The sequence below is a fragment of the Chiloscyllium punctatum genome, chromosome 15 (assembly GCF_047496795.1).
Source record: "Chiloscyllium punctatum isolate Juve2018m chromosome 15, sChiPun1.3, whole genome shotgun sequence".
Lineage (NCBI taxonomy): Eukaryota > Metazoa > Chordata > Chondrichthyes > Orectolobiformes > Hemiscylliidae > Chiloscyllium > Chiloscyllium punctatum.
This window is the reverse complement of record NC_092753.1, coordinates 50,295,231-50,322,536: the sequence shown is the minus strand read 5'-3', so window position 1 is coordinate 50,322,536 and position 27,306 is coordinate 50,295,231. Positions and strand designations below refer to the sequence as shown.

At 40.2% G+C, this 27,306-nt stretch overlaps 1 protein-coding gene across 2 annotated transcripts in view; it reads right to left on the bottom strand.

Annotated features, from left to right (window-relative positions):
- epha6 (eph receptor A6) overlaps positions 1 to 27,306 on the bottom strand; it is a 695,995-nt gene that overhangs the window by 551,317 nt on the left and 117,372 nt on the right. For both annotated transcript variants that reach the window (XM_072585079.1, XM_072585081.1), the window contains one exon: positions 1,791 to 2,454. In XM_072585079.1, coding sequence (XP_072441180.1) covers positions 1,791 to 2,454 — 664 coding nt within the window. The remainder of the gene's footprint in view (positions 1 to 1,790; positions 2,455 to 27,306) is intronic.

The window sequence follows — 27,306 nt, the reverse complement described above, 5'->3', positions numbered from 1 at the left end:
TCCATCAGACAGTCAATCCTTAATCCATGCCAGTAGCTCACCTCAAACACTATGGGCCCTCACCTTACTCAGCAGCCTCCAGTGAGGCACCTTATCAAAGGCCTTTTGGAAGTCTAGATAGACGACATCCACTGGGTTTTCCCGGTCCAACCTACTTGATACCTCTTCCAAGAATTCTAACATTTGTCAGGCACGATCGCCCCTTACTAAATCCACGCTGACTTGTTCTAATCTGACCCTGCACTTCCAAGAATTTAGCAATTTATCCTTAACAATGGATTCTAGAATTTTACCTACAACTGAGGTTAGGCTAATCGGTCTATAATTTCTCTTCTTTTGTCTTGATCCTTTCTTGAACAAGGGGGTTACAACAGCGATTTTCCAATTATCTGGGACTTTCCCTGACTCCAGTGATTTTTTGAAAGAACACAGTCAGTGCCTCCACTATTTCCTCAGTCACCTCTCTTGGAACTCTAGGATGTAGCCCATCCAGGCCAGGAGATTTATCAACTTTTAGACCTTTTAGCTTTTCTAGCCCTTTCTTTTTATAATGGCTACCATTCTCAACTCTGCCCCTTTACTCATGTCTTCCACAGTGAATACTGACACAAAGTACTCATTAAGGTCTTCAGTTATTTCTTTATCTCCCAGCACTAGCCTTCCAGCATCAATTTGGGCTGCCCAATTTCTACTTTTACGTCTTGTTTGTCTCTTCTGTATTGAAGGAAACTTATTATCATTTCTAATATTACTAGCTAGCTTACCTTCATATTTGATCCTTTCCTTCCTTATTTCTCTCTTTATTATCCCCTGTTTGTTTCTGTAGTCTTCCCAATCTTCTAATTTCCCAGTGCTCTTGGCCACTTCATAGACTCTCTTTTTCTTTGATACATTTCCCAAATCCCTTTGTCAGCCATGGCTGTATAACCCCCTCCCTGGATAATCTTTCTTTTCTTTGGGATGAACCTCTGTACTGTGTCCTCAATTACACCCAGAAACCCCTGCCATTGTTGCTCTACTGTCTTCCCCGCGAGGCTCTGCTTCCAGTCGACAGCAGACAGACAAACAGTTTCCAGGTCTCTGTCAGTGTTTTGAAAACAGGTGTACATGACAAATACAGGAATGTCACGTCCATACCCACAAGTGTCTAAATCACAAAAAGCATCTGGGAAATGCATTTCAGCCCTGATCATTCAGGAAATCATTGTGGTAGGCATTCAAGTTGAACATTTTTACTCAACAGGCTTGAGAAGTTAATAACCGAATGTTGCATGCAGCAGGCTACAGAAAATTAACCAAAACATTGCTTCTTGTACTGCATTCATCTATTTACTGTTAATCAACAGAAAAAATAATTAACCTTATGAACAGACAGCATATATTATGATAGCTTGACATTCAGCATCTACAAAAAACATTCAGTAGGTCAGTGACATTAATTAGAACAGTCTTATTTACTAATGAGATTGATAAAGGAAACTAGTTTTCAAATAGCTTCAGTTAAAAGCTTCAGAAGCTTTGGAAACTGTGACACGTACACTTTGTGTTTCACTGCAGTGCTGTAGTTCCCTTTAGGGTTGTCCCAAAGTAACGAAACTGTTTGGTTACAGGTTTTCTTCACTGCAAAATCTATGTCAGAACATACGATTAGACTTGGTCTATTTCTATGTAACTATTTGATGCATTGACCATTCCTTGTTCCCGCGTCCCATACTATTGTCAAAGCTCTTCGAACAGAGGATTTCCTTGCATCATCTCAAAAACTTTTAGAAAGTACTTCATTCACTTACCATGGCAGGCTCCATTCACTTCCTCATAGCCAGTACTGCAGACACATCTTCCCAAAGGAACCAGCCAGTCTCCATCTGCACCACAGTAGAGTTTTGGTGTGTCTTTCTCCTCTGCATTCTTTACACAGGACCCACGGACTTCCACAAGGGATGATGAATCAACTCTCGGGATTGTGTCAGGAAACATTGCCAAGTTGCGAAAAGTAAATGGGCACTTTTTGTAGTACACACGCACAGAGACAAGAGCAATACAAGCTCCAATATCCTGAAAGGCCAAATAAAATCCCTTTTTGCCTATCGGCCCAACCTCACGGATTTCAGTGTTCAGCTTAAGGATACGATCTCCTAGATCCATCTGAGTAAAACTCTCATCAGCTGCAATTGTATCAATTTTAGTGTACTGATTTTGCTTGAATTTAACACCATGAGACTCATTCGATTCCATGTAATACAGATTGAATGTCTCTTTGCAAGTCCCCAGAACCCAGGGAATGCTATTGCAATCCCTCAGGGTAAATTTCAGTTCAACGTACACTTTTTGAGCTGCCTCACGTGAAATCCAGTTAGTCCGCAGCCAGTTGTTTTGATTGGGTTCCATCACATTGCAAACCTGGTAGGTATGGATGGGTCGGTTGCGTTCATCCATTTCTGGGATAGCATCCCACTGCAAAACAAAGCAAAAGCAAATGAGGAAATTGAGTAACTCTGGATCTAGCTAAATTTGTGGTCCATGATCATAATCTAAGAATATTTACGATTTTGGGAACTGGATAATAAATATTTCATATTGCTAGCATAACAAAAATTATGTAATTCTTTAACTAGGTATGAAAATTGCATGATAATGAAAACAAGCTAGCAACCAGCAAAGACGGGGCAATTAATAAATCCCACTGAAAAATCAAATGCCATGCCTCAAAATGTATGAATATTTCTGTCATACATTTTGTGTCATGCAAAAAATTTTGATTCAACACAAGATTTTCAACAGTGTCACTGACTTACAAAATGAGGGCAGTTGACCCAAAAACTGAATACATCTGTAAGTGTGATGGTGAACACCATTTAATACTTTGAAGAGAGTCATATTTGCAGCAACGAGCTGCATTAGTCCAATATCTTGAAATACTCAAGTCATAAGTATATTTTTTCACACAGGTACCAGTTGTGTGTGCCTTCTATTAGCTTAATTGTTAATTGATGAAAAGCATAATATGCATAAATCTATCAAACCTGGTTAGGAATTGACATAGAACATGTTAAGTTGAGGCCCCAGGTATATGCCTAAACAGATCCTTGCAAAACTGTATGAGAAACACAATGCTGGAGAAAGCTCAGTAGGGCTGACAGCACCTGTGCAAGGAGAAACAGAATTAATGTTTCAAGTCAGGTATGATACTTCAGATATGAATAACCATAGTAGCCTTGAAATAATAACTTTCTCTTTCCACAAATGCTGCCAGACTTGAAGTTACTCCCACAATCTGTGTTGCAGATTCCCAATGTCCACAGTATTTTACTTTAAGCATTTTAAAACTGCCCTGGCAGCAATAGTATCAAGTACTATCTGGTAATTACATCTTAGGTACATGAAAACAACCTAATCTGAAATAGCCACAGGATTACCATTTCAAATTTATGACATATGTTCCTTTCATATTACAACGAATGAATTTCTTCACAATGGTTTACATCTGTTTAACATTTGCAACGGATTTAAACATAGTGCTTGGTTAAAATGAGTGGGTTAATTGATTTGTGCTCTAGCTATTTGGTTAAATCTTAAATTTGATAAACTTAGGAACCCTACCCAAAACCAATATAGATTTTGCTTAGTCAATACCTGTTGGGAAAAGTAACACCATGTGCAAAACCTCAGGCCCCACAGAATAAGTGGATCTCACCTGCCCCAGATCTGCAAGAAACTTGATCCACCATGGCCTTGGTGGGGAAAAAAAAGAACAGCCATATAATTCCCTAATGCCTAATGGTTGGGATTGTTCAAAAGCTCATTGGCAGGGCCTTGGAGATTAAAATTTCAAACTTTTTTTCCTGGAGCAGGGAACAACTATCATGAATGCTCAGTTGATATTCAAAACTGCCCTCAGCTATTACTAGTTCATGTATTTTGTAGATGTTTAAGCTTCCCTGCTATTAGGAGAAATATGGTACTGTCAGAAGAATTTTCTCCTCCAGTTTAAGTATGTAATCTCACAATTTGTCAGACTTCTCATTAGGTGTGTTCAGAAAATAGAAGAGGATATAATTTTACATGATCTATTGGCTGGTACTAAATATATTACAAAAGTAAGTATCTTGCATTTTACATTCATTTCAACATCTGTCACCTCTTACTCTATCAATTGCCCTACTCTTCACTCAAATGGAATCCAGTATTGTGTAGCCTTCAGTTTTTTTCATCATGTTTGTCATGAAAGTTGCATTTATCCAAGTTCATCCTATACTTCATTTTCAGTTCTTTCTAGCCCTTTATTCCTCAGGTAATAAAACCTCAATGTTTTTTTTTAAGTACCAAGGATAGAGGTAATAAATGCTCTCCAATTACTATCACCAGCATTCACAAAATCCAGAATTTGGCAGCCTCACCATCATCCCTTGGTCCTACAAGCTCCAGCATGGCTTTCGATATTGTCCAAACCTTTTCCAAAACTCCTCACTCTGCTTTTAAAATCTGTCTACAGCCTTATGTCACATCACTTGGTCATGTTGACCATGCCATCCTCCTCTATCACCTCCCTACTGATATCCAGTTGACTGGGATTGCTCACTCCCATCTGCATTGTCCATCGAATTGCAGCAGACAGATCTTAAATTCTCATGCCCGGGTTCATTTCCCACCTCAGGCGACTGTGTGTGGAGTTTGCACGTTCTCACCGTGTCTGCGTGGGTTTCCTCTGGGTGCTCCGGTTTCCTCCCACAGTCCAAAGATGTGCAGGTCAGGTGAATTGGCCATGCTAAATTGCCCGTAGTGTTAGGTAAGGGGTAGATGTAGATGTGGGGGTATGGGTGGGTTACGCTTCGGCGGGGCGATATGGACTTGTTGGGCCGAAGGACCTGTTTCCACACTAAGTAATCTAATCTAATCTAATCTTTACCACTGGTTTTTACCGATCAGATCGATCTTTGGCTCGCTCTCCTATTTCTCACTCAATCTGCCCTGCAGCAACAGCAACCTAAAGCAGAGTTATAATTCATGCTGATAACACCCAATCATACCTCATCACACTCTTTCTCATATTCCTCCGTTGTTGCTAAATTATAAAATTGCTCATCTGATATCTGGTACTAGATGAGCAGAAATTCCCTCCAGCTGAATACTAGGAAGACAGAAGCTGTTGTTTTCAGTCCCCACATCAAATTTCATTTCCTGGTTACTCCCATGCCGTCCCACTACAAAGCAACAATCTGGGACCAAGCTCACAATCCGGGTGCTATATGTGGCCCAAGGTGAACTTTTGACCACATTCATATCGTTACCAAGACTGTCTATTTCTATATTACAAACTTGATATTGTTTAAAGTCATAACTAGTAGAATGGTAGACTGTAGTAGTTACTGGAGGACAATGATTTTGGTTCAGGACATCACTGGAGTGGTTCAAGGTAGCAACGTAGACCAACTATGCTTCATCAATATTTTCTCCTCTACCATAAGGGCGGCATAGTGGTTAGCACTGCTGCCTCACAGCGCCAGAGACCCGGGTTCATTTCCTGCCTCAGACGACTGACTGTGTGGAGTTTGCACGTTCTCCCAGTGTCTGCGTGGGTTTCCTCCAGGTGCTCCGGTTTCCTCCCACAGTCCAAAGATGTGCAGCTCAGGTGAATTGGCCATGCTAAATTGCCCATAGTGTTAGGTAAGGGGTAAATGTAGGGGTATTGGTGGGTTGCGCTTCGGCGGGTCAGTGTGGACTTGTTGGGCCGAAGGGCCTGTTTCTACACTGTAATGTAATGTAATGTAATGTAATGTAATCTAATCAGATCAGAAGTGGGTGTATTCACTCATAACACAGGTTTGAGCACTACTCTCAAGTCATTTGGCACTGAAACAGTCTGTCACCGTACACATCCAGACCAAAACAACAACCAGCCACATAAATGCAGTGGCTACAGATCAGATGCTGGCAATTCTGACGTAACTTGCCTCTTGAAAGACTGACCACCATCTGCAATTAAGACAAGTCAGGAGCATAACAAAACACTCTCCACTTGCCTGGACAACTGCAGCTCCAGCACATTCAAGAAAGTGAACATTACTATATATAAAAAAACATTCATGGGATATGGACATTGTTGACTAGGTCAGCATTTATTACAGAGGGGTCTATCACATTATTGTGGGGCTGGAGTCATATGTAGTCCTGACCATGTTAGGACAGTAGGTTCTTTCCCAAAAGGGCATTGAGGACAACGGCAGGTTTGATCTGCATCCTGACTACCACCTCTAACATTCGCTCCCCTCACCCGCACCCCTTTCCATTACTGTTACACAGTGCACTAACTACAAGAGGCATTGCAGTAATGTACCAAGGTCCTTTCAGGTGGTAGAGTTATCTGGTTGGATGATGTTGAAATACAGGGTTGGCAGATGCAAGGGAATATACCCATCCAGAAGTACCCCCTCAACCCACACACTGTCCCAACTTGGAAGTCAAATGCTGTTGCTTCAGTGGTCACAAAATAGCCTGGATATTTTTCCAAGCAACATAGTGAAATCTCCAGCCATGGCCGCAGTGCTGAAAAAGGCAGCAAAAAAGCAATGGCAAAGAAACCCAAGATCCACAAAGTTGAATGTCTGCTGGCAAAGGCCAAGGCAAAATGAGCAAGGACCAAGAAAGCAGCAGCCTAAGATAATAAATACAAGGAGTGCCACTAATTAAAAAACCTGAACCGAAAAGCCAGCTCAGAACCACTACATCTCAGAACAGAGCTGAACTCGCAATGAAATGAACTGTGTTCTGTGGCCCAGTTCATTCTCAGCACTTAATTCATTCAGTGTCGTGAGGTCAAAGCCCTGAAACTTCCTCTCCAAATGGCACTGCAGATCTACTTCCAAAAAACCGACTGGAGTAGTTCAAGATGGTGGCTTACTACCACCTTCTCAAGGGAAACTAGGGATGGAGAATAAATACTGGCCCCACCAGTAATTACTACATCATGTAGCTGAATTTAAAAATGCTAAATACTGCCAACACTGAATTCTGTTTGAATTTAACATTTGTTAAATTCTGTTTTTTGATGGACTACCGCTTGGAGGCAACTCAAAAAGCATGCAGTAGGTGATGCCACATCACTACCAAAGCAGCACATAACTGCCTTCAACCAGAAGGATAAGATTTTTGAAACAGCCTTCAGGTATTCACCAGAACTGCAACAGTCATCTGCCAGAGCCTGGGCCTGGCTGAGCCCTCTGTGCTGTCAGCCTGCTTCTTTGACGCCACCCCCACATTCCAATGGAGTCTAGTTTCAGTCCACAGATACCTCCTCATTCTTGCCAAACACGAGGAGCTGCCCAGTTACATTACTCCATGACTGGCTGTACTATCACAACCTTTGCCCTGCTCCTGGATTCTCAGTCCCATGGTCCCCTGGACATTCTTTAGAAGGACTTCTACACAAGCATGTAGCCGGAGATATTATCTTACAAGGAATATAGTGATGTCACTTACGTATGCATCAGTTTATTTTGGTCTTGGGTCATCAATGGGCCTATTGACACATATGCAGGTGACCATTTTGATGGCTGACTTTGCCTCCATGCCAGCTACGGTTTACAAAATCCTCACGTTTGCTGTCTAGTAGATTCAGTGTGAAATGGTAACGCTGACAAGCAAACAAGCATTACAACTTCAATCTCAACACTGAAGATTCCTTCAAACGATCAAAAAACTATATTTGGAGGCTCTGGAAGCACACATGTATATAGCAATGATGATGACGTTAATGAGGATGTTTCTTGTCATAGAATGCATTGTGTTTTAGAATATAAGAATAGTACTGGCTATTCATTATAACAGGATCATATTTAAAAGTTTCAGCTTAGTAGAAACTCACCTTTAAAGATTGCTTTGTAAAGGTCTCTATGGTGAGTTAGGTCTTGGTTCTATGGTGCTGGAAGGTTTAGGAGTTTGTTTCTATCCTGTGAAAATACAGCCAGTGGCAACTTTTTGACAGGCATCTGTCATTCCAACATTTGCCAGTGACATAAAATGAACTCCGTTTGAGTGCACAGTAATTATGCCACCTAGCCATGACATTAACAAGAAATGCAACCTTAAACAACCGAGTTTGTCCTGATTATAGCATATTTGCTGCTGTTAGACTCATTTAGGTTTTAATTATGTCTAATTTTGAATTTTTTTTTTAAAGGTACTCTGGCTGGTCTCCCACATTCTATCTCCATAAACGTATCAAAGCCGACTTCCCATCTTATAACTTCCATCAAGTCACATTCAACATAATCCCTGTTTATCAAATAGAGGGTAATTTTAAATTGCTAATTTTTGCGTTTAAATTCTCCAAAGCCTCGTTATCTCCTCGAACCCCACAATTTTTGATTACTTACAATCATTTATTTCTGGTCTCTGGAGCATTTCTGTTTCAATTACTCTACTATCGATGCTCAAGGAGAAAGTAAGGACTACAGATGCTGAAGATCAGAGTCGAGAATATGGTGCTGGAAAGATACAGCAAATCAGGCAGTATCCAAGGAGCAGAAGAATCGATGTTTCGGGCATAAGCCCTTCTTCAGGAACATGAAGAGCTTATGCCCAAAATGTCGAATCTCTTGATCCTTGGATGCTCCCGACTGCTGTGCTTTCTCAGCACCACACTTCGGACTTTGATAAGATTGTGGCAACTTTAACTTCACCACCACCTACAATACATAAGCCAGGAGCATGATGGAATTCTCCTCACTTGCCTGGATGAGTGTAGCTTCAACAAAACTCACCAAACCTGACACCATCCAGGAAAAAGCAACCTGCGCAATTGACAACACATCCACTCCCCCCACCACCGATGCTCAGTAGCAGCAGTGTGCAGTATCTGCAAGATGCACTTCAGACATTCATGAAGTCTCGGCGGACAACACCTTTCAAACCCACTTCCATTACCACTGCTAAAGGCAGCAGGTACATATTGACACCACCACCTGCAAGTTCCTCTTCAAGCCACTCACCATCCTGACTTGGAAATATATCACCGTTGCTTCAGTTACTGGGTCAAAATCCTGGAACTCCCTCCCTAATAGCATTGTGGAACTTCTTATGGTATACAAACTGCAGTGGCTCAAGACAGTATTTTACTGCCACTTTCTCAAGGGCAATAAGAACAGGCAATAAGTGCTGGCTCAGTCAGCAATACACACATCCCATGAGTGAATTAAAAAGAGCTCTTGCTCTAGTCATCTATCATACATTATCACTCAATCCTCTAATTTCATACTAATGCCTGTTTACTTTCTATCAACACTAGTTGAGTCATATATGGCCTAAAAATGTTCCCAAACAAAAATCACCACTTTGCTTCAGGAAAAATTCAAAATTGATGCTTTTAAAAATGCTTTTACTTTTCATATCGGGATTGGAAAAAGGTCAGCTTGGAATATTGAGGTAAGCAAACATAGAAATTGCAGGGCTACTGGTCATAGTCTACCCTGGACTCACAGTAGAGGGTGGGGTTGGGGTAGGTGTCCAGTCCACTTGGAGAATTGCAAACATCATAACCATTTTTATGAAAGGTAGCAAGGACAATTGCAGTAATCACAGAGAGTAATCACAGAGCACGCATTTGATTTTAGTGGAAGGGAAGCTACTAGAAACAATTTTTCAAGATAGAATTAGTAGTCACGTGAAAAAAGGGGGGTTGATTCACAAGAGTTAGCATGGATTTTCCAAGGGGGGATTAGTGTTTCACTAAGTTGCTGAAGCTTTTTGAAGAGGTAACAAAAGCTCGATGAGAATAACACTGTTGATGTAATTTACATGGCTTTTCAAAAGGCACCAGATTATAGTGTCTCACACAGACTTGAGGAAAGTTAAAGGTCATGATATAAAAGGAACAGTGGCAATGTGGATTCAAAATTGGATAAGTGATAGGAAACAAAGAGTAATGGTCATTGGATCTTTTTCAGGCTGGAGGAAGGTTTGTAATGGAGTTCCCCAGTGGTTAGAACGGGAATTCTTACTTTTCCTGATATATATTAATGACCTGAATCTTGGTACGCAGGGGACAATTTCAAAGTTTGCAGTGGACACAATACTTGAAAGATTATAACCAAAACAGAAGCTGCTGGAAAAGCTCAGCATGTCTGCCAGCATCTATGAAGAGAAATGAGAGTTAATGTTTCAGGTTTGGTGACTGTTCCTCTGATCCTTTGGGTCAGACCAGAGCTTTTCCAGCAACTTCCATTTTTGTTTCTGATTTACAGCATCCACAGTTCTTTCAGTTTTTATTTGGAAGGTTATAAGCTGCGAGGAGGAGTGTGGAACTTCATTTGGACAGTCTAGTTGGAGGAGCAGGCAGATAGGTGATAAACAAGGTTCAGTGCAGAGAGGTCGAGGTGACGCATTTTTGTGGGAAGAACATTGAAATATAGCATAAAATGGTGGTATAATTCTAAAAGGGGCGTCAGACTGAGGGACCCGAGTGTATATGTGCACAGATCATTGACAGGTAGGAGCATAGAGTACAAGCAGGGAAGAAATGTTGAATTTGTACAGGATACTTATGATTTCAGCTGGAATATTGTGTACAGTTCTGGCATCATATAATAGGAAAGATTGAATTGTTTGGAGAAACTGCAGATAGGATTTACAAGAATGGCTCTAGGAATGAGAAACATCAGTTGAGAGGATGTTGCGGCTGTTCATCTTGGTTAGAAGGCAGTGAGGGGAGATTTGATAGAAGATTTTAAAATCATGTGTAGGCTTATTGAGTCGATAAGGAGAGATGATTTGAGCTTGTAAGCAGAAAACAATGAGAAGAAGATAGATTTATAACGATGTGCAGAAGTAAGGGTGATAGGAGGAAAACCTCACAGCCAACAGTTAGGGTAATGAATCCACCACCCTAAGTGTGGTGGCAGGAGGTTTACTTAGGCATTCAACCATGTATGGGATGATTGAGGAGAAATATTTTGTAAGGATATGGAGACAATGCAGGAGATTGGAACTAGGTAATGATGTAGTATTTGAATTTCAATTTAAAAAAATTGAGTTAAGAGTCTAATGAGGACCATGAATTCATGGTTGATTTTTTGAAAAATCCAACTTGTTCACTAATGTCCTTCAGGGAAACCACTATCCTTACCTACTCTAGCCTACATTTGACTTCAGACCCACAGCAACATGGTTGACTCTTAATTGCCCTGATGAGCAATAATGTTGGTCGAGCCAGCAATACCCTCTTCCCATCAATTAATTAAAACAATGGTTTATTAGCTGTCTATTAAGTAAAGTTTGAAGTTTTATTTGCTGCAATTTTGTCAAACAATTCTTTTTACCAGTCACTGGGAAATTAAATGACTTAAGTTGTTGGTCTCTACAAGGATTGTAATGACTTGCAACCACCTTTTTCTTGAGAAATAGCAATTCCTCTGGCATTGCTATATCATCAAACTGCTTCTCTAATATTCAGTGCCAGATGAGAAATTTCCACCAATTAAAAATTGGGAAGAATGAAACCAATATCTACAGTCATTGCCACAAAAACCTGAATAGCAGCTGATCCAACCTTCTCCCTGGCAACTGCCTACACCCTTGACAGTGAGACAAACATAATCCATGCCTGCCCTGATAGTATGAATTGCCATGATTATTCCAGAGCAAGACCTTGGCAGACTTTTTAAACCAAGTGTTTCTCTACCATATGCTCAATGAAAGTCTGTAATAACTGCATCCAAGATTCAGGGTGGCTGTTTGAAACCATCACAACACCATGATTTGGCTAAGTGTTTCTCAAGTGAGATTCATGGCAGCCAACCACCAAAGTAAACATCAACTTTTCTCATGCAATTTTCAGCAGATTAGATATGTGACCTATTTGTTCAGCCCCTATTTCCTGAAATCACATGATAAAGGATACCAAGTGTTTGCTGCTGCAGCCAGGACTTTAAACATTCATGTCAATAGGGTCATAGTTAAACCTGAGCTGCGTATCACTTCAGACACTGCAACCCCCAAACTGTCATCTTCACACTGCAGCACTCCATACTTATTCCAAAAGGTACTGGCCTAGAAAAATAAGCTAGTTCCCTGCTTTGTGAACAGTGGCCTTGGGGTATGGGCAGATCCGGTGGAGGAGAAGAGGGCCATCCTTTTCCTGCTGACCAGTAAAGGAGGCCACACCACCAGACTTGGTCATTCAGGACTAAGACAATGGGCAGTGTCAATGCAATATCCAAGGTGAAAAGGAATGTGCAGTATTGCAGGAAGAAAGTGAATCGTTGTGCATTCCACAAGAGTAAGCATCAGCAACTTCTCCCTGGTGCCTCATCTTCACAGGACCACCATTCCCTCTTCACTGCCACTGCACACATCTCTCACCAACACTTGGATCACAACTCTCAAGGTTGCATACATCACATCCATGGTAGCTCTCACCCACCTCACATTCCTAATTTCTTTCAGACATCCATTTGATTGGTGTATATGCAATTGATTGCCATGTAAGTAGCTGCCATAGGCTGTGAGATACTGATGTAATATTATACTGTGCAATATGCCTACCACCTTGATTGTACAGTGTTCTTAAACATATCAAGATCTTTGCCTCTTGCTGTGTTACAAAGCAACACATGCCACGGAGGTTGACAGCTTCCAAGCGTGACACGAGTCACACAAGAAAGGAAGCTGAGAGCAGTTAGATGCACCCGATGTAGATGCATGAAATGCAGGCTGCCATTTCAACAGAAAAGTGCCCCTCATTAGTGTCGCTGTACTCTGACCAAGGGACTGAAGTGGTGCAAGAGTCAGTCTGAAAGCAACCATGTGGCGGTAAAGTTGATAGTTTGGTAGTGTCTGCTTGAGAAACCAGAGGAGGATGGTATGCATGCAGCATGCAGGGAAATGGTAGTGAGGATAAATTAGCCTGAGGATCTGGGAAGAGCAGGCGGGGAGGAGCTGCCACCACGTAACAGTTCTGACTTCCACATTGGCAATCGCTGTTTAAAGAGGGGGGAATTGGGAGCTGCGTAGAAATGAAGGAGTTTAGTTAATAATGAGATGCAAAAGCAAGGAACTAGGGTAGTTGCTGTTCATTAGAAAAATTCAAACCTCACTATTTAAACCCCAGAGGTAAAACAAAAATCAATGTTCTGTCAGTGAAAAACACATTTGACAATTTTCGCCACATTTGCTGACATTGCTCAAGGTAGTGGCAAATTCTGTCACAGTTGTGGTTTGCTATTCAACATTCAGTGCTTCCAAATAAACTTGTTGGACTATAACCTGTTGTGAGATTTTTTAACTCCAGTTTTACGCATCATAAAATGCCTTTTAATATTTCGACATTTAATATCATATCTTATTGATGAAGTTTTCGAAATGCTTTGCTGCTACAGTTGCTACATTTTAGTTCCCTTAAAACCTCCATTTAAACACAAAATTTAAAATAAAAACAAAACAAAACTATTTAAAAACAAAATAACTAAGTTATTTGCTTTCATTTATAATTCCCTTTGAATTTAGACTTCAGTATTTTTTAACACAAAGTTTAACTGTGATACAAAGGCCGGAATATACTAAGATTAAAATGCAAGCATCTCAATGTAAAAATGGGTTTATGCTTCAAATTCAGAGGTAAAAATATGGTTTGGTTTCTAGTCAGCCTTTAATTAGAAAGCACGATGATAGGATAGAAGGAGAATCTTAGTTTCAAGTAAAAGCTGGAAAAATTATTTTGTTTGGAACAGGTTGCTAAGAAGATATTTGATTGAGAAATATGAAATTCAGTAAAATACAAAGAGTGAAGAATAAGGAACACTTTATTTTCAGTAGGAATAATTGGCGAAAGGACTAGATGGGAATGGAGTGTTTTTTCCCATCCACAATGTGGTAGTAGCAGACCCAAAGTGCACTTTAAAAAGTATTCAGATATATACTTAAAATGCTATCATCTCAAAAGATTAGGATTAAGCTCTCAAGGCCTAGGTTTTCACTTGTGAGATAGCCCGAGTTCTGAACTTGTCTATCGTCTTGGGAAGAAATAACATGAAAGCACATTTTCATTCGGGGTGTGGGGGGTGGTGCAGAAGATGGATAAGAACTTGTGGAGTGGATGGCAGGTGCACAATGGAAACTCACTCACAACCGCAGACAGAGATCAGACGTGACCACCAGGGCTACTGAGTGTCAAGGGGGCTGTCAAAATGGCAATCGCAGTTTTCTGATTTTGCCCCATTTATGGCGTTAACATGTCCCCACTTCACATGCTTCCAAGTGCTCATGGTCACCTATTCTACTCTCTATGCTAACTTAGAGTGAACTTCTGCCTTCTGCTGTCAACTCTGTCCTTACACCCTCTATGTCAACTCATCCAATATCCATAATGAGCAGATCTCAGGAGCCAGGCTGATATGAAACAAAGATCTAAGCACGTATGATAGTATTCACTAAGAAAAAAAAACACACCCATTCATGGAAATTCATTCAAAATTTTAAAATCTGTCAAGTACTTAATCCCTTCTAAAACTGAAGAAAGTAATCATAAAATCTAGCTTGCTAAATAACCTCAAGGTGGAAATCAAACTGTGGACATCCAACTGGGATACTGGGATAATTTTAGATTGTATAAAGAAGAGAACAGTTAAAAATAATATAACAACAGTCCTTGAGATGGCAACAAACAGCTAATGCACCTACTAAAACAGATTTTTTCCAACTTTGACTGCCATTTGTTTGAAGGATTGGAAACTTGTGTAGAAGCATCAAGCTGTGAAGTTATATACTTTATCACCCTTTAGAAGTATGTACATATCCTAAGACTCCCAAATGATGGGGCAAGTGTTACAGCAGAACTTAAGCCTTTTTGAACTCTGAACCAAGTTCAAGGTTCACGTGAGAAAAGCCCCACTCCTTGACCCTAGCAGGAAAGACTGCGATTAGCAAAAGAGGTAGAACTTCTGGATTCAAGTCCCATCTGCCTTTTAAAGGTCCCAGAAATCTCCAAGACAATGAAAATCCAGACCCATAATTGAATGTGGACAGGTTCAATCTTGGCTAGCACAATGTAATGGGCTGAATGAACTCCTTAATGCTGCAGATGTTCCCTGTTTTGAGAATAAGAAAAGTAACATTTAATCCTTTTTTGATTTCCCGACATTATTCATAGCCAAAATTAATCTACTCTTAAATATTTTAGTAGTTAAAAGCACTGATTACTACGATTATGAACCTCATTAGCTATCTGTCCTGATGTCTCAATAGCTTTGCTTCACTGTCACATTCCCCATAGATTAATTTTTTCCTGTGGTGAACTGAATGTATTAATCCAACAACCACACAAGGTAACATAACAGAAGATATATAAAAAAATAGAAAAATCTCAAGATGTGACAATTTCAAAAAGTCATTCAAGCTTAATAAGAAATTCATTCTTATGGAAAGGCAAATTATGATTCAAAGTCTTTAACATGCAATATCTACTGTTCATTGGATTAGAGCCTGTGTTTACTAACCTACAATTCAGATTTATACAGGTGTCATGGTGCAGAAGGCAACCATTCACCCCACTGTGCTCACAGCAGCTTTTCAATGTGCATCATTACCTTATGATGTTCTGCATGCGCTCCACACCGCTGGATACAATAGTTATACAGATCACCCAATGCCTCAACTGAACCTGCTTCAACCACATCTTTGGACAGTGCATTCCATACCCTAACTACTTACTGTGTGTGGGAAAAGGTAAGTTCCTCATCACTCTTGCTTCTTTTGCATATCATCTTAAATCTATGTCTTCATATCTTTGTTACTTTTATGAGTGAGGACAGTTCCTCCTGGCCCATTCTATCTAGCCCACTCATGATTTTGGAAAATGTCTATCAAATCTCTCACCATTCTTTCCAGGAGAAAGATTCCAGATTCTTCAATACATCGTCATCGCAGAAGTATTGCCCATATCGCATACAGTACCCTAGCTGTGGTCTAGTAAGTGTCATGAGTTCTTCATCACCTCCTGGTTCTTGTACTTTATGCCCCTAATAATAAAGCTGAGAACGCAATGTTTTATTAGCTGCTCTGATCACCTGTCCTGCCATCTTCAATGACTTGTGGACATATACATTCAGGTCTTTCTGCTCTGCACTCCCTTTAGAAGAGTACCCCTTACTTTCCCTGGTCTTCTGATGCTTTTCCTCCCAAATCCTACAATCATTCCACCAACTTGTCAATGTCCTTTTGGAATTCCATACCATCCTCCTCTCGGTTTACAATTCTTCCAAGTTGAGTGTTGTCTGCAAATTTTGAAACTGCACCCTGTACACCAAGATCCAGATCAAAACTACATAAAAGGAAAAGCAAGGGTCCCAAAACTGACACCTAGGAAACTCAACTACAAACCGTCCTCCATCCAGAAAACTGCCAATTGACCATTAATATGATTCCTATTACTGTTATTTTTGTATCTAGATTGCCACTATCCCTCTTGTATCAGGATCTAGAAATCCATATATACCATCACAGGTACCCTCACTGAGTCTTTGTCATCGCTTCAAAACACAAGCATGTTAAACATTTTAGAAATTCACACCAACTCATCCTATTGGCTGAAACTTTTCATGTGACTACCAATTCTATCCTGAATAATTGTTTCTAGAAGCTTCCCCAAAGTTAAGCTGACTGGTCAGTAATTGCTGGAACTAACCTTATTTCCTCTCGAACAAGGCTGGAACAATGCTCTAGTTTTCTGCCACTTCCCCAAAGTCCAGGGAAAACTGAAAGGTTACTAACATTTCTACCCTCCGTTCTCTCCATTGTGCAGTTACAGTTTTTCCAACCAATTTCTTGTTTTAGTCAACCCTGTCTAGCTTTGTTCTTTGTCAGAACTGTTCTAATAAAGCTCCAGAGACTGACCATGTTTGGAGGAAGAGTCACTGAACTCAAAAAGTTAACTGTTTCTCCTTCCACAGATGCTGCCAGACCTACCGAATTTCTCCAGCATTTTGTTTTTGTAACAGACAACACTTAACAAGAACAGTTTATTATAAATAAGTACTTTCTAACCTAAGTAAGGAACTATGAATTATCAAACATATAGCTATACTAGTTAATCACAACTAGTTAGAACAGATACAGACAGAAACAAAAGACAAATTGATTGTAGCGTGATGGAGGGGTGGGAGGTTGGACATAAACCAGGAAACCCATCGAAATGATCCCTTTTGGCTTGACTGGACTTCATCCTTCAAGCTTTTATCTCGAGGTTCCTTCAGTTTCTCACAGGACAATCGGTACACTAACTGCAAAGTCTTTTTGGTTCAAGAAAAGAGCTTACAGCAAGTCGTGGGAGAAAATAACTGGCTGTGTGTATATACACATACACACACAAACACCCACTCACCCCCCCCCCCACCATTAACCCTTCCAGTGAACCAGAGTTGTGGATAAGCTGATGATTGCTGAAATCCATGACTGAACACAATAGCATAAACCAAACATATTTTATTGAAATTTATCATGCTTAATTTTCTTGGTTATTGCATGGCAGTTAACACCATCCATGTCTCATCAGTTACAGAAACATTCCATGTGCAAATGCCGCAAAACCTGGACTATATTCAGGCTTAAGCTGACAAGTGGCAAAGTAACATTTGGGCCACAGAATTGCCAGGCAATGACCACCTCCAACAAGAATGAATCTAAACATCATCCCTTGCCATTCAGTGACCTCACCATCACTGAATCCCCTCTATCAGCCTCCTTGGTCTTACCATTAACCAGAAATTAAACTATCCATTTAAATACTGTGGCTGCAAGATCAGGTCAGAGGCTAGGAATCCTGTATTGAGTAACTCTGCTCCTGCTCATCATAGACAAGGTACAAGCTAGGAGTAGAACTGAATACCCCCATTTGTCTGGATGAAAGGAGCTCGAACAACATTAAAGAAGCTTGTCAACACCCAAGACAAGACAGCCCGCTTTATCAATACCTCAATCACATAAAATATTCATTCTATTAACCAGAAATACAGTGTGAATAATTGGCCATTGGTGTCAGGGCTGGTGCACAGCAGGTTATTGGTCCTGGTGTAAGCTTAATAACAGAAACTTATAGTGGGAAATTGTGGTACCCAGAAGTAAGGTCAAAGTTGACATTATCCCCCAATATCTGCCTAACTTTTTATAAATGGCAAAGAGATGGAGTTATCCTGGACTGCTTTGCTTATTCCACGCTCATAATTTTGTATGTCCTTCTCCTCGAATTTAGACTTTAACCAATCACCCAGATCAGATGTGGAAGAACTCAATGTTACTGAGCAGTCCTAATATAATCAGTCCATATATAGACTTACCTGAAGATCAGATCCCCCATTCTCCACATCTCATGAGGAGACAGAGCAGTCATATGTAGAGAACAAGCAGGTTAAATGCAAAATTAGGCCCCAATCATTTACGGAAAGGAGGCTAAGCCAAAATGGGAGCATTAGAGAAAATATTTTCATTATTTCTGCTCAGTTTCCCATAGTGCCAGTTCTATCAGTAAGATACTACATCTCGAGGTCGAATCATTTTCAATTCTTGTTTTTCCCACTTTTTCTACTTTTCTTGACACTATGCAGGATGGATTATATCTGCTCACTGAACATTTTTACGCTGGCCTCAATCTCCGGTTGTGATCTTCTGTATGGTCTGTGTAACCTGTTAAGTAGCATCAAAATTTGGCTTCAGAAATGTACGTTCAACAGAATGCTGAATAATGCTCCTGCCCAATTTTTCTCTCTCTACTGAGGCCAACTGTAGCATAGTTGTGCCAGCTGAAACCAGTTCACTCAATACATAGGAATCAAGCAGAGAAACATTATTTTCCTGCGTGATTCAATGTCAGACACTTTTTAACTAAGTTACTTGACATGGGTGTCACTGGGCCAGCATTTACCTCTCACCCTTGTGTGATGATGTCGATATTTTAAAAAAGGTTATTTTGTCCTGAGGTTTTTTTTTGAAGAAAAGTTGTAATGACAGAATTGACTATAAGAGATGGCATAAGCCAACAATTTATGAGTCCTTTAGGTATTTTTTTTTAAAACCGTTGTACCAGCGGAAGGGGAGTGGCCAATTCTCACAGACCAGGCTTTCTATGTTTTTTTAACTGTAGCAGTCAGACGCTGTTTGGGGTACCAGAAGGGTTGCAAGCTTCAGTAAAGGATTACTAGCTGCTGCATTCTCTGAAATCTCTTTTGATGTTCTTTCCCCCGGAATAGAGAACTGAATGTAAGAATCGGTGTCTGAATTTGCCTTTTTGTCAAGGGGTGTGTTTATGGGATGTTACTATATTAGAACAGTTAATTAGTAATAGGTACTGCATGTTCTGATTCAGTTAAGTTTTCCAATATTCAAGTTAATCTAAATTCTCTTTCTTCTGTTTGTATTTTAACTACAATGTTTAAATAAATTGTGTTCTGCTTAACATCAAGTAGTTTGACAGTCACAACACACCTGGAACATGCACTTCACATCTACTTTTAAAATAACAAAAAGTTAAGTATTTTGAGGGGGTCTGATCTGGTCCATAACACCTACCTGCCTTGAGAAGATCGACCACGATAGCTCATTGAGCGTATGTTGGTTCACAATTACCACTGGGGAGTGAGTTCCAGAATCTTGACCCAGTGGCATTAACGCAACGATGATATATTGCCAAGTCAGGATGGTATGTGGCTTGGAAGGGAATTTGCAGGTGATGGCATTCCCATGTGTCTGCTGCCCTTATCCTTCTACATGATGGTAGAAAAGGGTTTGGAAGTATAATTACAATCACTAAGGAAAATATCCAAGGGAAACTAACAGGGTTAAAGATTGATAGGTCCCTGGATCTGGAGGAAACCAGCCTGGTAGGTTAAAAGAAGTAGCTACAGAGACACTGGGTGTAGTGGCAGTAACCTTCAGGGAATCTGGGAAAACTCCCAGAGGATTAGAAATTTGCCAATGCAATACCTCGATTTAAAAATGGAAGGAGACAAAAGACAGGTATCTATGGACCAGTTAAATGTCTTATTGGGAAAATGTTAGAGTCTGTTACAAAAGGATATAACCGCACAGTATTTAGCAATACATATGATAAGAGTGAGCATAGCTTCATGAAGGGGAAGTCACACCTGGCAAATTTACTGGAATTCTTCGAAATGGTTAGAAGCAGGATAGAAAAGGGGGGCATAGTGGATGTAATATATTTGGAGTTTCAGGTGTTTAGTAAGCTGCTACACATTAGGCTTTTAATAAGAGGAGTTGGAGGTATTATGTTAGCATAGTTGGAGGATTGGCTAACAAATAGGAGAAAGTTGAATTAAATGTGAGAATTTCCAGACTGGCAACTTTGAACTAGTGGTGTACTATAGGGATCGGTGTTGGGACCACATTTATCTACGTTAATGACTTGGATGAGAAAACTGAAATTACTGTCATAATGAAAATAGGTGGAAAGGTAAGTGGTAAAAATGATAGAGTCTGATCTGGGCTGTAGCCACGTTAAATGAGAGGGCAAAAGCGTGGCAGAAAGAATATAATGTGGGGAAATGTGAGATTATGTACTTTGGCAGGAAGGATAAAGAAGTGGCACAGGTTTCCTCTGATTGCTCTGGTTTCCATCCCCAATCCAATGATGTGTAGGTCAGGGTGGATTAGCCTTGAAAAATGCAAGGTTATTGGGATTGGGGTGTAGCTCTGGGCGGGATGGTCTTCAGAGAGTCAGTACGGACCTGATGCACTGAATGGTCTGCTTCTACACTCTAGTGATTCTACAAAATATTATTTTAATGGAGAAAGACTGCAGAAACCTACAGAAGAGGGATTTCAGGTCCTCATCCATGAATTACAAAAAGCTAGCATGCAAGTTCAATGGGTGATTAAGGTGGCAAATGGGAATGTTGGCATTCATTTCAAAAGGGAATGGAGAGTAAAAGTAGGGATGCCTTGCTAAAGCTATACAAGGTAATAGTTAGAGCACAGCTGGAATACTGTGAACAATTTTGGGCCCTTTACCTAAGGAAAGATACATTGGCATTAGAGTAGACTGTGCCCCTATGCATTGGAATACAGGAGAATAACTGGGAAATTTATTAAAACATAAAAGGTTCTTAGAAGACTTGACAAGGTAAATGCAGAGAAGCGGTTTCCCCTTGTGGCAGAGTCTAGGGCCAGAGGGCATAATCTCAAAATAAGGGGTTGCACATTTAAGATAGAGATGACAAAAGATTTCTTCTCCTAGTAGGTGCTGAATTTACATATATTTTCTGAGAGGGGCTGGGTCATTAAGTATATTCAAGGTTGAGATAAAGATATTTTTAATCAGTAAGGGAATCAAAAACATGGTTATGGGTTAAAAGGCAGGAAAGTACCATTGGGGATCATCACTTCAGCCATGATCTCATTCCATGGCAGAGGAGACACTGTAGGGCTACGTCTGCTCCTATGCCTAATGGTCTTAAATGTTTAAGAACTTAATTTATTCTAATCAACATGTGGAAACTCAGTTACTTCCAATGACAATTACTTCATAATAACGGCTTTAAAATATATAACCTTTCCAAACTTTCCTAACTTACTGACCACTATTTTTAACCTGCACATTTCAGAATAGGTTTCTGCTTTACTAATCCTGATATCAAATAATTAACATATCTGTATGAAGTAAATTTTGTACTACAAGTATGAAAGGTCCAAATCAACTCTACGTTCAAAGATTTAATAATCAAATCTTCACACTAACAATAAAAGTTGTCTCTAAGTAAACCATCACTCAATTGCATCATACTCTGTACAGTCCACAAATCGCATATGCACCAATACCAATTCTTAAACCATGGCTGTCTAACCTTATCCATACTACCCAACATTAGGCTTCCAGCTTCTCATTCTAAAAGGACATTTAATTGCTGCGGGAGGTGGTGGGGGGTGCTGTGGTCATTGACCACACATTCTGGTCAAGTGAAACCACCCCCAATATGTGAAATCCTGTCCCTTCTGCTGTAAGCAGCTTACAACACATTTTCTATCTACATGAATTTGAATGGAGTCAGGAAATATTTTATCCATTAACAACTTATTAAAAACAGTACAGCAGCAAATTATATGAAAAACTAAGAGATTCAAGATAGTAATTCAAGAAGATTGCAATATTGTTGCATGATGCATTTGAAAATTCAGGTATTCAAATGTCACCACAGAGATAGAACATTGTACTTTTCTATGTTGTGCCAAGGACAAATCCTAATTTAAAATAAAATAGCCTAACTTACGCACCCTTCAATTCACTGTTGTCCATGTGCATGCCCAGCAGTTGCTTAAATGGCCCTAATAACCTGCTTCCACCACCACCACTGGCAATGCATTCCACGTGTTCACAATTCTCTGCACAAAGCACCTACCTCTGACATCTCCTCGATACCTTCCTCCTAATATCTTAAAACTATGACCCCTCATGCCAGTCAATCCTGCCCTGGGGAAAAGTCTCTGGCTATCGACTCTATCCATGCCTCTCATTACCTTGTACACCTTGATCAGGTCACCTCTTTTCCTCCTCCTCTCTAGAGAGAAAAGTCTGAGCTCAGTCAACCTCTCTGCAAAAGATAACTTTTCTAGTCCAGTCCTGGTAAACCTTCTTTGTACTCTCTCCAAAGCCTCTGTATCTTTCCTATAATAGGGCAACCAGAACTGGACACAATATTCAAAGTGTGGTCTCACCAGGGACTTGTAGAACAGCAGCAAAACGTTGCGGCTCTTAAACTCGATCCCTCTGTTAATGAAAGCCAAAACACCATATGCTTTCTTAACAACCCTATCCACTTGGGTGGCAACTTTGAGAGATCTATGCACTTGAACACTAAGATCCTGCTGTTCCTCCACACTGCCAAGAATCTGGTCTTTAATCCTATATTCAGTATTCAAGTTTGACCTTCCAAAGTGCATCACTTCACATTTACCAAGGTTGAACTCCATCTGCCATTTCTCAGCCCAGCTTTGTATCCTATCAATGGCGCACTGCAGCCTGCAACAGCCCTTGATAATATCAAAAGGTACCTCCAAACTTTGCGTCTTCAGCAAATTTACTAACCCACCCCTCAACCTCCTCATCCAAGTCATTTATTAAAAACTACAAAGAACAGAGGCCCAGGAACAGAGCCCTGCGGGACCCCACTCACCACAGACCTCTAGGCAGAATACTTTCCATCTACAACCACACTCTGCCTTCTGTCAGCCAACCAATTCTGAATCCAGATAGCCAAATCTCCCTGTATCCCATACTTCCTGACTTGATGAATGAGCCTACCATGGGGAACCTTATCAAATGCCTTGCTGAAGTCCATATACACCACGTCCACTGCCTCACCTTCGTCAACCTGTCTTGTCACCTCCTCAAAGAACTCAATAAGATTTGTGAGGCATGACCTGCCCCTCATAAAGCCATGCTGACTGCTTTTATTCATGCGATGCATTTCCAAATAGTCATACATCCTCTCCCTCAGAATTCTTTCCAAAACCTTGCTGACCACAGACATAAGACTGACTGGTCTGTAATTGCCAGAGATTTCCCTATTACCCTTCTTGAAAAAGAGGAAGAACATTCGCCTCCCTCCAATCCTCCGGTCTAACTCTCATGAAGACCGAGGAAGCAAAGATCTTTGCCAGCGGGTTAGCAACGTCCTTTTTCACTTCCCGGAGCAACCTAGGATAAATCTGGTCTGGCCCTGGGGACTTATCAATCTTAATGTTTGCCAAAATTTCCAGCATATCAACTTCCTCAATCTTGATCTGTTCAAGTCTGTTTCCCAGCTCCTCAAAGTTCTCATTCACAACAAGGTCCTTTTCCTTAGTGAAAACTGAAACAAAAAACTGATTAGGAGCTTCCTCTATCTGCTGAGACTGCACACACAAGTTCCCTATGCAATCCTTGACTGGCCCTCCCTTCTCCCTGATCATTTTCTTATTCCTCATGTATGAGTAAAATACCTTTAGATTCTCCCTAATCTTTCCTGCCAAGCTTTTTTCATGCCCCCTCCTGGCTCTCCTCAGTCCATTTTTGAGCTCCTTTCTAGTAAGCCTGTAATCCTCTAAAGCTGAGCTAGATCCTTGCTTCCTCCACCTTACGTAAGCTGCCTTCTTCCTTTTGATGAGAAGCTCCTCTGTTCTTGTCATCCAAGGCTCCTTAATCTTACCCCTTCTTACCTGTCTCAGAGGACCAAACTTATGCATCACTTGCAACAACTGCTCCTTGATGTTATAGCTCCAACTGCTCCCAAAAAAACCTAGCCACCAGGATTCATGAACATCAACTAGCCACAAAAGATATGACCCACTCTCACTAGTATCCTTACATACAGATGAGAAAGGACAGCACTTTGACTGGGACAACACATCCATTCTTGGACAAGCCAAACCGAGACACACATGAGAATTCCTAGGAGCATGGCATTCCAATTGGAACACTATCAACAAACACATTGACTTGGATCCCTTTTACCACCCCTTAAGAAAAACAGGAAATTATGTCACCAACCCAAAGAAACATAAACACAAATAGAAAGTGGGCCATGCCACCAGTGCTTCATCCAGAAGCTCACTGATGAGGTTACCTAGCATGGTGATGAAACGTCTGAAAATGAAACTCAGTTCAGCAAGCAAAGCTACACCCAGAATCTCAACCTGAGCTACAAATCTTCTCAAAACTCGCTAACAACTGTTCCTTAAACAGTTTCCACATGTCTGTTGTGCCCTTTCTGTGGAACAACTGTTGCCGATCTGTACTTCTCAACTCCTGTCTGATAGCATCATAATTTCCTTTTCCCCAATTAAATATTTTCCCATGGTAACTGCTCCTTTTCCTCTCCATGGCTATGGTAAATGTAAGGCAGTTATGGTCACTGTCACTAAAGTGTTCTCACACCAGGAAATCCGACACCTGTCCTGGCTTATTGCGGATCACCAAATCCAAAATTGCCTCTCCCCTCATTGGCCTGTCTACTTATCGAGTAAGGAAACCCTCCTGAACACACCTGACAAAAATGGCTACATCCAAACCATCTGCAGTGAGGAGGTTCCAGTCGATATTTGGAAAGTCGAAGTCACCCATAACAACCACCCTGCTACATCTGCAGTTTTTCAAAATCTGCCAGCCTATGAGTTCTTCGATCTCCCTACTGCTAGTAAGGGTCTGTAGAAAACCCCCAATGAGGTAGCTGTTCCCTTGCGGTTCATAACTTCCACCCATACAGACTCAGTAAACAAACCTTCCTCAACAACCTTCATTTCTGTAGCTGTGATGCACTCTGATTAGCAATGCTACAACCCCCTCCTCATTGTTCTTTTTAAATGTTCTAAACCCTGGAACATCTAGCAACCATTCCTGCCCCTGTGTCTCCGTTATGGCCACAACATCATAGTCCCAAGTACGTATCTATGCTCTAAGTTCATCACTCTCATTTCTGACACTCCTTGCATTAAAGCAGACATACTTTATCCAATCCCTTTGTTTCATTACATGGAAAACCTCCCTGATAGATTCAATACATCCTGTACAGCAACATTTAGATATCAGCAATATTTTGCAGAATACAGTAATAAGAAATGCTATGGCCAAGCAAAGGAAATAACTTTTTGAAAAAGGTGCATTCAAATATAAATATAAAGAAATAGGCATTGACATGTGATCTTTTTACACTTTCAAATCTTAGGATCTGGATCTAAAGAACACAAGAGAGCTTGGTCACTGTACCTGACACCAAAAACTTCAAGTTGCACTGACACTTCTGCATGCAGCTGTATCAGGTGGGTATAGTATAGGTTACACAAACTATGATAGCCCCAAGTTCCAAATTGCATTGCATTAGCTGATCTCAGCTGGATTGTTACATGGCAACCTCAGTATTTCCAAATGGTCAGTGAGAGGACCTGTAAAGGAATCAACCATCAGAGAAAACCAGGTAGATAGGAAGATGGACACTTCTGATCTGGAAAATCTGACTGAAAGGTACTATGACTGGTTAAGAGAAAGCTTGCTTATGGCAAAACAATGTGCCAGCAATCCCAAGTGAAAGGAAATAAAAAACAAAACAAGGTTTACATATATACAAAAAAAAACTTTGCCAAAGAGTAAACAAAAATCGCTGAGGTTTTAAATTCAAAACGAATCCACAAAAATTGATAAAAATTATGCATTGTAATTGAAGTGTATTCAAGAACGTTTTTCCTTTCATTTCAAAATGTTCCTCATTAGTAGCAGTGCTTCAAAGCTCATCTATTTAAACTGCTTGTCACTGTTTTCTCTGATGGCGGCACATCTTCTGGGGTCTGACAGCATTGTATGTACCCATGTTTTGACACAGGTTTTCTGAGCTTAGATAAGTTATATGGGTTAATAAACATTTTATATGATATTTCCATTTCTCATTCAATAGTTCTAAACATACATCCCAAATGAAAATGTTAAAATCTTTAAATCAAGGAACTACATAAAGTCTATGCACTGAATTTGCTCACTTTTAATTTGCTACTCATTTTTGTTCCTATTTTCTCATTTCCTAAAAATTGCAATATATAAAGCTGAAAACTTGGATTGGAAATGACTTCAAGAACATTTAGCATCTCAATTCAGTGATCAAAAATAATAATTTTGAACCATTGATATTGAAGGCGATTAGAGAGGATACTGATCCAAATAGACAGGAAAACTAATACATCTTTATATTTTGCTTTCCCAGTGGCAAGGAGGGGGGAAAACAAAGTCCAAGGCAAGTTATTGGTTTAAATCAAGCCCTGCCTACATTTAGCTGAAATTTAAATTGGACAAGGATTGCAAAAGCCAAAACAAATACTGTACCTAAAATGACCTTGTTAAGAAGATCTCACTGATCCATGTCCAGAGCCCAACACAGCCAAACAATATTTCGGCTGGAGCTACTAGGATTCCACATTGAAGACGTGATTGAGACGGTGCTGCCAATATTCAAAACAAATCTCTAGGATGGATGATCTCCAATTGGCAATATTCTAAACTCAATGCATTTTGGAGATTTCTCGTGTGTAGTATTTTTTTTAAAATGTGCAGTCCAACTGTGAAATTTGGTTCATAAATGAAAGAGTAGAATCACAGTTAAATCAAAAGAAATCTGTCCACGGTAAGTCACTTCCCAGTTCATTGGCCCAATAACACAAATAACTCTATCACTCAGATTATTTTAACCTCATTTACATTTAAGGAAGTGAAACAATTCAGTTAAGGAACATGAACATATCTTCAAAGTGGCAAAAAGAAAAATAATTCTCAAAACGTTGACTTTTAACTAT